This window comes from Zingiber officinale, chromosome 9B (genome assembly GCF_018446385.1).
Source record: "Zingiber officinale cultivar Zhangliang chromosome 9B, Zo_v1.1, whole genome shotgun sequence".
Taxonomy (NCBI): domain Eukaryota; kingdom Viridiplantae; phylum Streptophyta; class Magnoliopsida; order Zingiberales; family Zingiberaceae; genus Zingiber; species Zingiber officinale.
In genome coordinates this window covers 59,649,637-59,661,116 of record NC_056003.1, presented here as the reverse complement: position 1 = coordinate 59,661,116, position 11,480 = coordinate 59,649,637, and the positions used below count along the sequence as shown (strand labels likewise).

At 36.2% G+C, this 11,480-nt stretch overlaps 1 protein-coding gene across 1 annotated transcript; it reads right to left on the bottom strand.

Moving 5' to 3' along the window:
• Nucleotides 1-636: 636 nt before the first annotated feature.
• LOC122023031 (glyceraldehyde-3-phosphate dehydrogenase 2, cytosolic-like) lies at nucleotides 637-1,563 on the bottom strand. Its single transcript, XM_042581129.1, has 5 exons — nucleotides 1,551-1,563; nucleotides 1,439-1,462; nucleotides 1,238-1,338; nucleotides 866-981; nucleotides 637-772 (listed from the first exon to the last, which is right to left on the bottom strand). Exons 1-5 carry the CDS (start codon nucleotides 1,552-1,554, stop codon nucleotides 637-639), a joined length of 381 nt encoding a protein of 126 aa, XP_042437063.1. The 5' UTR covers nucleotides 1,555-1,563.
• Nucleotides 1,564-11,480: the final 9,917 nt, after the last annotated feature.

Sequence of the window (11,480 nt, the reverse complement as noted above, 5' to 3'; positions counted from 1 at the left end):
GAAGTCTTCTTCGTTAACTATTAACTATCAACTGCAAATATAATTGATATTAGTTTAAAAAGACACCAACATGACGAGCATATACAATAAATAGTAGTCAATTAAAATATTGTATATCATACCAGATGACAAGGCCAAGCTATTAATCCTCCAAGTGCATCCTCAAATCAACCTTTATCCATCACAATTCCAATAAAAAGTTAAAAAAATGGCTAGTTAAAAAAAACATGAACATATATGCTTCAAAATGCTAAATAGAGGCCGATCAATTCTTCGACATCACCTTAATCATTTTTGAAAAACCAATACAATTCCATCCATTCAATTCATATCAAAAGATCAAAGCATTAGACAATTTTCTTGTCACGGGTAGTCAGTAGGCAGGTATGTTATCCCACCAATTGTGTAATGCTAGGAAAATCTAAATATAATTATGTATGTGTGCAAAAATGAGGCTAGATAACATGGAGTAGAATGAAGGTATTTGAGAAATACTAGTAAAAAAATTGAACATTATTGGCAGGAAATTGCTTACCTTAAACATGAACAGCATAAACTCTTCCTCATTCAATCAAATTGATCTCACTCATTCCAAAGCAAACTCAGATTAGTCTTCATCAGTTATAGATTCCAGAATCATAAAGCAACTTGGCATATGGTATCATCAACTACCTTCAAGTGAGCAGCAGCCTTGTCCTTGTCTGTAAAGACACCAGTAGATTCCACAACGAAGTCAGCTCCAGTCTCACCCCAAGGAATCTCCTCAGGATTCCTAAACACAACCACAATCTCAATAAATAACACCAACAAAAAATTCAGTGACAACAGCTACTTCTTTTAGAACAGACAATAGCATTTTAAACACCTGATGCCAAAGACAGTAACCTCTTTCTCTCCCAAAAGAAGGGTCTTGGAATCCTTCACTTTTATCTCGTGATGCTTCCATTGCCCATGTACAGTATCATATTTAAACATGTATGTCTACAAATGTATCCGAGTTAGAAAGCCAGATCTAAGATACAGCTAAAGAAACATAGTATAAACTAAAAGCATAAAAAATCTAATCCATAGGATCTGCAGTTTGGATCTATATATGTAGCGACCATCCACTTCTAAATAATATATTTTGATGGAAGATAAATGAACAAAGCACAATAAATATACAAATCAGACTAGTAAAGCCAAAAGAAAGCATAAAAAAGTAACCGCATAGGTAGATCGACACGCTAAAGAGTACCATGTAATCGGTGGTAATGAATGGATCATTGACGGCAACGAGTTCCACATCCTCACTTTGGAGTGCGACTCTGGCGACCAATCGCCCAATCCTACCAAAACCTATAGCGAGCCAACAAAACAAAAGATAAACCCAACAGAAACCAAAATCAACAGTAAGTAATTAAAAAGACACTCCTGTGAAACAAAAAAGAAAGCCTACCATTGATGCCGATCTTGATCTTGGCTGCAAAAAGTCATACCAAACAAATGAAAGATGAAACAAAAAAAAAGAACAAAAAATAATTAAGGACAGTAGAGATAAACAAATATACCCATGGCGGCGAATGGATAAAGATGGGGCGCAACAACGACAGAGATGGGGCACAATAAAGACGATCGAGGCGCAGCGACAGAGACGATCGAGGTGTAGCGGCGGAGACAATCGAGGAGAAGCGGTGGTGGAGATGGGGCACACACGTTTGGGAAAAGTCAAGGCCAGCGGCGGTGGTTGTGGAGACGGGGCACGGGCGTTTGCGAAAAGTTAATCTTATCTAGGTTAAACACTACATGGTATAAGTTAGATTAATATATTTATTATTTATGATGGCATTTATAAAATGTGTCAAGATAGAATATCTAATCAAATATTATATTTTTAAAATTAATTAATTTTAATAAATATCGTTATAAAGGGTTTATAATGACATTTTATAATAAGTGTCATAAAGAAAATGTCCTAATAGACCATTTTTCTTGTAGTGAGAAAATGTTAACAACACCATTATCATAGAGCACATATCATAAGAACAAGGGAGCATGTTTAGTTTGAGTCTTAAGCTTACCTAGTTCTTTTGTTCATGCTTGGCCGAGAGTCTAGGATCATGAATCTAAGTTCTAACTAAACATTCTAGCATAGAAACATTAGGTTAACCTCCTACCATAAGATACATGTCACAAGAAATATAATGAGCATATCTAGTTAGGTCTTAAAATTCCTTAGATCCTTCTTTTTGTCTTGGCCGAAATTTCCATGAAGCAACCCTAGGTTTTTAAGAAATCTATCTTCATGAAAACCACATGAGCTATTGTACCACAGGTGAGGGGAAACTTACCTAGTTTTCACTTGTTGATCCTTAAGGAAGTGGTACCCTTGTGAGGAGGGAGGAGAAGTTTCTCTTCCTAGTTTCCCTTTTTGTTTTTCTTCTTCTTGTATGAGGTAGACCTTGAGACTCCTTGCTAGTATTTGTTTTCCCTTAGAGAGAAAACCTAAACTTGGCTTTTGGAGATGAGGGAGGAGAGCTCTAGTTCTCGGTGGAGAAGAGAAAGAGGATGAGGAAGAAGAAGATTTAGAATTTCCCTTTCTCTTTTCTCCTCTAATCCTTTTTATTCATCATGGGAAGGATTCTTGTCCCCATTCATCCCCCCCTTTAACTTCTCTTTAATTCCCACGAAAATGAGAAGGGAGAGAGGAGAGGAAGGCAATTCACCTTTTGCTTGCTTCTTCTCTTAACCAAGAGGAAGAGGAGGTAAGCCACTTGGTTTTCTCTTGCTCTTTTTCTTAGTTTTCTTTTATTTTCTCCTCACCTTTAACTAAATTTTTCATTCCTTCCTATCCAAATATTATTCATTATTCTAGTGATTACTTCACACTAATTTAACTCTATCATTTGTGGGAGATTCAAGGTTCAAACCTCAACCTCTCCTTCTTTTTATTTCTATTATTTCTTTTTGATTCCTCTTACTTTCATGCTCTAAAGAAAATACTATCCATATACTTATCTTATAATTTCGTGGGTGTTACACCGTAGGTGGAGGAGGGACTGACTGGAACCCAATTGTGCCTTCTACTCAGGTCCCTCGTTCGGTGTGAGGGTTCGTCATCGATGTAGCTGGATCGCATAGCAAAGGACCTCCAGCTACTGCTTATTGTTGCTACTATTGCACTAACTTTTACACTCGGACTGCTATCAGCAACTCCAAATCTTCTTGTGCAATGTAACTGTAGTGAATCTGTTGGTGCGATTAGTACTGTCTAACCCAGGTTTTGATGAATGACAAAATAGGTTAAGTTAATTTTGTTGTTGATCTAACACTCTGACCGAGTTGCAGGAAAAGTCCAGACAGATCGATGGCCTGACCTGATGTCTGGCACGAAGCCCAGCTAGGTCGACGGGTCGACCGGATAGCTGGCACGAAGTCCAAATGGGTCGATGGGCTGACTGGACGTTTGGCACGAAGTCCAACTAGGTCAACGAGTTGACCGGATAGCTGGCAAGAAGTCCAGATGGGTCGAAGGGCTGACCTGAGGTTTGGCAAGTAAGTAAAGGTAAGTCACTGGAGGGGAGTGACTGTGATGACGCGTTCCCGGGAAGGGAACTTAGGCGTCGATCCGACTTAGAACCATTTTGGAACTCTAAGTCGAGATCTTGACTAGATTCCGGTCTCGGAGAGACGGAATGTAATTAACACTATTTCTATTTATTATAATTGTGCTAATAATCTTTTTTGCAGGAGATATAAGTGTGCCTCAGACTAACGTTTTCTTGCAGGAAGAAAGCTGCTGGAAATCAAGGTCCGGGCACCCGGGAGGTACCCGGGCACCCGGAGGTGAAAACTTATCCCCAACGTCGCTGTGCCACATGGAGTTCACTGGTTGGATCGGCTACATCATGGTCAAGGCGCCCTGAAGGTTTCAGGCGCCTCGAATCTCCTATATAAGGAGGGTCAAGGTTGAAGCTCCAACAACAACTGACAGACTGCTCTCTTGTGCTCCTGCGACGCTGCGAAGCTACTCCGACTATGCGTTGTTCTCTTTTTCCTTTTTGTCGGTATTATTATTGGTTTTTTTATTAGCATTCTTGTACTTTAATTTGTAATCAATATTCGAATTGCTAGTGGATTGCCCATCGAAAGTACCCTTGTGTGCGGGCCTAGGAGTAGGAGTCGCCAAAGGCTCCGAACCAAATAAAAGGTTCTCGTGTTAGCATTGTTTCATTTTCATACTTTTCGCTGCGTACTTTTTCTGAAAAGTTTTAAATCGATATTCACCCCCCCCCCCCCCCTCCCCCTCTATCGACTTTCACGATCCAACAAGTGGTATCAGAGCATGTACCGCTTTGATTTGGTGCAACCACCAATCACATAAGGGGGTGAAACTTTCCTTCTATTCGTTTTCGGCTTTCAATTTTTAGCATCATTCCAAATTGGTATTATTACCTTTTTGAAAAAAAATTTCGTTGCAATTAAATCTAAATTGGTGCAACACCAATTTAGTTCCTTTTTATTCTTAATTCTTCCCGCACTACTAATCCAAGACCAAGTCTTGGGATTTTGTTTGTCGTTGCGTTATTGTGTGCAGGGTCATCATGTCTCAGATCGAAGGTTTCAATACGGTACATCCTCCCCTATTCAACGGGGATGATTTTCCGTACTGGAAGAAAAGGATGGAAGTCTACCTTAAGACAGACTTCGACCAATGGCTTAGCATCACAAAAGCCTACAAACCACCAGTTGACAACTCCGGAAATCTACTTGATCTAGAACAATGGACTTTGGACATAAAGAAGAAAGCATCGACGGAGAACAAGGCAATCAACACGCTACAATGCGGACTAACAAGGGAAGAACTGAACCGAGTAGGACCGCATCAGAACGCGAAAGAACTATGGGACAAATTGATCGAGCTACACGAAGGAACCAGTGATGCTAAGGTAACAAAACGTGATATGTTATTAAATAAAATATTTAACATAAAAATGCAAGAAGGAGAAACGACAAGTCAACTCCACGCGAAGATCAAGGACATCCTCAACAGGCTCCACGCGATAGGCCACCAGATGAAAAACAGGGATCTAATAAGGTATGCGTTAAACGCTTTTCCGCGTAATTCTTTGTGGGCATCTATCGTGGATGCCTACAAAATTTCTAAAAATTTATCGAAATTAAAATTAGATGAACTATTTTGCGAATTAGAATTACACGAGTAAACTAACGCCAGGGCCGAGAAAGGAATTGCTTTGCTTGCAGGATCCTCCAAAGAAAAGAAGAACAAGCCTGAACCTAAAGAAGATTCTGATCAGGACTCTGAAGACGAAGAGTACCTGGTGAACCAGGTAAGGAAAATGTTCACTAGGCGGAAGAAGAGCTTCAGCAAGAAGGATCTACAAAAGATCAGTTCTCCAACCGAACCGAGGAACGTGACGTGCTTCGGATGCAACAAGAAGGGGCACTACAAGAACGAGTGTCCGAGATTGAAGAACGACAAAATGAAGCCTACCAAAAAGAAGGCCCTCAAAGCAACGTGGGACGACTCAACTTCGGAAGAATCAGAGGACGAAGATCAGAAGAACTAGAGTTACCTCATGTTGATGGCCCGCGAAGCAGAGTCGGAGGACGAATCGGAAGACGGGTCCGAACCCAAATCGAGCCACGAGTCTGTACTCGTTTCCGAAGGTCCCGAAGAGGTATACCTAAAGTTAAATAGAAAGTTCTTTAAAATTATTTCTTGTCTAAATAGTAAATTAGTTAAATCAGAAAATAAAAACAAATTGCTCCTTAAGGAGAATCAAAACCTCAAGGAACAAATCACAAATAATAATCCAACTCAAGATCTAACACTTGAGGAGGAAAATTTGACACTAAAATTAGAAATTAACAAATTAAAAGATATGCTAGAAAAATTTACAACAAGATCTAAGAACTTAGATCTAATCTTAAATAACCAAAAAGCAATTTACAACAAAATCGGACTTGGCTATAAGTCAAGCTCAAATAAAACATTTAAATCATTAATAACCCAACACAAACCAACAAGTAAAGTTTGGGTTCCGAAAGCGTGTTTAACCACGCAAGTAGGACTTAACCAATACTACATACCCAAAGATAAAATATATTACGTAAAGTCAAATAAATCAAATAAAAAACCAGAATACAAACCTAGACAAAAAAATTCAAAATCTGAATATTTTAAAACTCACCAAAACTCAGACTATCATCAAGTAAATTATAACTATAAAATAAATAGACATAAACCTAGAACGAAAAATTAAAGGCCAATAATTCAGGGGGAGGCTCCAGAATAGCTGGCACCTCCAAAACTAACCTACCCGAAAGGGTAATCCAAACTAATCTACCCGACAGGGTACTTAGGACTAATTAGAAAGGGGTTCAAGTCTAACTTAAAAATTGGTACTGGTGAAGTTTTGGATGATAGTACATCAGGGAAGCTTAGTCTATGCATGTCTAGGAAGATATGGCTTCGACCTGGTGCATTTGGCTAAGTGGAACTGACCAAAGCTACCTTTTATGAATCCTAACTAGTTAGATCAAGGTTTTGTACTAAGTCGAGTGGATAGGACTATTTGGAAAACCTCGAAGACATGGTTACTCTAATGATGTCCAAGTGACTCACTATAGCCCAGAAGTTTATCCAGAGAATGTCTATCTGTTGAATCCAAAGCTAAACATGAATCTAACACAAAGTTAAATCAACCCTAAAATTGAATCTAATTCATCTCACAAAATTATAGGATTCCCTGATTGAAAACGTAGATCGGGTGAGATGACTAAGGACTTAATTTTAAAATTAAAATATTAAATTAATTTAAATTAAATTAAAATATTAAATTAATTTAAATTTAAATTAAAATATTATATTAAAATAAATTAAATTAAAATATTAAATTTAATTTAATTTAATTTAATTTTTTTAACTTTAAAATTTATTTTAAAACTAAACTTAAATTCTTTTAACTTAAAAATTTATTTTAAAACTAAACTTAAATTTTTTAAAAAATTTATTTAAAAATTAAACTTAATTTTTTTAACTTAAAAATTAATTTTAGAACTAAACTTAAATTTTTTAAAAAATTATTTAAAAATTAAACCTAATTTTATTAACTTAAAAATTTATTTTAAAACTAAACTTAATTTTTTTAAAAAATTTATATAAAAATTTAACTTAAATTTTTTTAACTTAAAAATTTATTTTAAAATTAAACTTAATTTTTTTAACTTAAAAATTTATTTTAAAATAAACTTAAATTTTTTTAACTTAGAAATTTATTTAAAAATTAGAATTAATTTTTTTAACTTAAAAATTTATTTTAAAACTAAACTTAAATTTATTTTAAAATATATTTTAAAATTTATTTTTAAATTTATTTTAAAATTAAACTTAATTTTTTTTTAACTTAAAATTTTAGTTTAAAATAAACTTAATATTTTAAACTTAAAAATTTATGTTAATTTAAATTTTTTTAAAATTAAATTTATTGTTTTGAACTTAAAAATTTATTAAACCTAAACTCTGTTCGCTTGAAAATTAACTTAAATTCTTACATAAAATGACCAACCTTGAAAATGATCTTAAAAGAATAAAATTAGACTAGCTTTAATTCCTACCTATTGTAGGAAACCAGGTAGATTTTGGACAGTGGTTGTTCCAAACATATAACTGGAGATCACACCAAGCTCACCCAACTTACTTACAAAAGTCTAGGATCAGTTGCCTTTGGAAACAATGACAAACTCAAGGTAATTGGTATAGGTAATATTGAGCTAAAAACTGACTTTATTGTTACAAATGTACTACTGGTGGAAAGTTTTAAATATAATCTCCTTAGCATAAGTCAATTGTGTGACACTGGATATAAGGTTAGGTTTTTATCCTCAGAATGCACAACCAAGCACCTAGAAAACCCCACAATAAGTCTAAAAGGATTCAGGAAGGACAACATCTATGCAATCAACTTAACCACCTCTTCAATTACGTGTTACTTAACACAAAAAGAAGAAACTTGGTTATGACATAGAAGAATGTCACACACAAATTTTAGAAATATAAGCAAATTAAATGGATTAGTTAGAGGCTTACCAAAATTACCCAACTTAGACTCAACCATATGTAATGCTTGTCAACAAGTATTAGAACTTCTACACCTAGATCTATTTGACTCCCATGGAGTCAAATCAATAAATGAAATTTTATATTATCTAGTAATAATAGTGACTATTCTAGGTTTACTTGGGTCAAATTCTTAAAAAATAAAGATGAAACTTTTGAAATATTTACAAACTTTTGTAAATAAGTTGAAAATGAAAAAGACCTTAAAATCAAAAGAATTAGAAGTGATAATGGGGGAGAATTCAAAATTCATAACTTTAATAAATTTTATCTCGAAAATGGCTATTATCACGAATTCTCGTGTCCTAAAACTCCCCAACAAAATGGAATTGTAGAATGAAAAAATAGAACTCTGCTTGAAGCATCTAAAACAATGTTGAATGAATACAACCTATCTAAGTACTTTTGGGCAGAAGCTGTTAGTACAACTTGCTACGTATAAAATAGAACAACATTAAATAAAACCTGTTTTGAACTCTATAATAATAAACAACCCAATATAAAATACTTTAAAGTATTTGGATGCCCAGCCTTAATTTTAAAATTCAAGAGAACACTTAGGAAAATTCACATCTAAAGTAGAGAATGGAATTTTTGTAGGATGCTGATAACCATGAGTTTGCTACATTATTTTGATTCATAATGCATATTTTTGATGGTTCATTCATAGCTTAATCTCACATTTACATCATATTTCATAATTGCATTTGATTTTGGACTTAATTGCAAATTAGCTTATTATCATGGTATTTGGTGCTAATATTTGATTCTTATTTTGTAGGCATCAAAAGGGTCATGGTGTAACGCCCGAAAATTCTCAAAACTATTTTAGAAATATTCTATGATTTTTCTGGAATTTTAGGATATTTTTACAGAATTTTTAGAGTAGCGGAAGTAGCAAAAATAAATAGAAACCGAAAACGGCCCAAGCAGGAATTGAACCCGAGACCTATGGTTTACGGATAATTCTAGTAACCAGTTGAACCCAGCAGGGTCGTGCTGAAAGGAAAGGGAAACGGTTATATTTATATTGGAGTTAGGCCGGAATTATCACTTAATATAAATAGAAAAGAATTAAGTGAGGGTGATATTTTTGGTTTCCACCGTGAACTTCTTCTCCTTACCCTAGCCTCACGCCGCCCCTCTCCTTTCCTCCTCCTTCTCTCGGCGCACCAAGCCAAGGGCCCTAGGAGCACCTCCCGGCAACATCAAAGGCACGAGGAAGCTCACCTCCGCGAGAGGAACGCATAGACGCGAGAAGATCGTTGAAGAGATCTCTCCTCCGTGAAACCTAGCGATTATAATCGTAAGAAATTACGAACAGGAGGTAAGAAACCCCTCACCTGCAGTATAAGTAGCTTTCGTTTGATTGCATGCCTTTAGTTTAGCTATATGCAGATTTTTCGGCACCTAGGGTGTGTTTAAACCCTCCTCGCAGATTAGGGATCTAGTTGAGCACCTCTAGATGGGCCAGACACGTTGTTCTCCTTCAGTTGGAGGCTCTAGACGTTGTCGGGTGCCTAGAGGTGGTCTCCCTATTAGAGGGGAGAGTTGGAGCACACCAAGTGTTCGACAAAATGATTAGTGTAGCTAAATATTACCTCAGATATTTTTAACAGCTCAGTTAAATGCATTAGTAGCATTTAAATCAGTATATTAGTCTAGTTTCAGCTTACATGGGACTACGGTCCAATGGGTGGGCTCCCACAGTCGCCTCTAGGTTTAGATAACCTAGCTCTAGGTTCAGATAACCTAGAAACAGCAAAATAAATAATTAGTAGCTATATTCAGTATTTTATTTTTAGTGGCACTGTACAGGATTAGATATCCATTGGGTTGGGCTCCCACAGTCGTCCCTAGGTTCAGATAACCTAGTAAACCTTACTAAATTCAGGATTTGCAACCCCGGGTCTAGTTAAGGATGCGCGCACAGCAAGTACAGTTGCCGGGCCCAAACAGCAGCATGATTACTATTTTCACTTATTATGATAATAGCTTTCAAACTCGTAATCTAGTTATGTGAATATAGTTTTAGCTCAGTTTCAGTTTCAGTTTCAGTTTAGTTCTCCTAGTTGATACCATGAGATAGCTCCATGCTTAGATTTTATTATGCATGCCATGTTCAGTATTTATGCCATGTAACTTCAGTATGCCATGCTTTAACAAAATTCAGTGCATGTTTTTAAATAGCATTCTTTAAAAACATGTTTGCATCGTTGCATGTTTTAGTGAGGTAGTTGGTTTCTTACTAAGCTTTAAGCTTACAGATACTATTTTTCCCTTATACTGCAGATAAAGGTAAAGGGAAGATGGACTAGCAGAGGAAGCTGGAGGTCAATGCAGAGATGGTGTGTGTGGCAGGAACCTGGAATGAAGATCCTTAAGAAGTTTAGCAAATTAAGAACTTAGTTTCTTTCTTAAGACACTTTTATGCATTTCTAGTGGTTTAAATGCTATGAATTAATAAATCTTGCACTATGTCATGTTAGAATGCTAGTTAGTGGATATTAGAATATTTTCCATGCATTGTATAATTGTTGTGTGAGGTTTTTGGCATGAACTAGTGCTGAAATCAGAGTTTCAGTGCAAAATCAGAAACCCAGATCGATCTACGGATCGATCAGAAGTGGGTTGTGCCACTGGATCGGTCAGCCGACCGATCCAGTCGCGAACAGAGAGTTTATGATCGGTCGGCAGACCGATCAGTGAGCCACTGGATCGGTCTACTGACCGATCAGTGTACTCCTGGATCGGTCGGTAGACTGATCCAGCCGCGTACAGAAGCCATATAGCCACTGGATCGGTCAGCCGACCGATCCAGTGCTTTTCTCCGTGCCAGTATCAAGTTGGATCGATCACTGGATCGATCCGACAGCCCAATCGATTCATAGATCGATTGAAATGCCTTATTACAACTAGCAGGACATCCGAGAGGCATAGATTATCTTCCCTAGCATGTGTACAACTCCTAGGTACACCTAGAATATTAAGTTAAAATTTTACAGTAATCAGTTTAGTAAAATTTTAATCAATCCAGATTTTCCGCAATAGTAATTTAACACAGCATAATGTAGAGATCAACCTTACAGCCTAGTCAGTAGAAGGCGGGTCGTTACAGAGTGGTATCAGAGCAGTTTCCATACTTCCTACACACACATCAGCATTGTACCTGCAGCTTCCAAGTAAGAATACCTCTACTTTATTTATGTTTCTTGCTTTCTTGTTATAACTCATGTTTATAGATAACTGATGTATGTTAGTATGTGATAGTATATAACATGATAGCAATAGTTATACAATTATGATTGTATTAGTTATGCATGTCCTATCCTCTATGTCTTTAGAAATGGCACGAGGA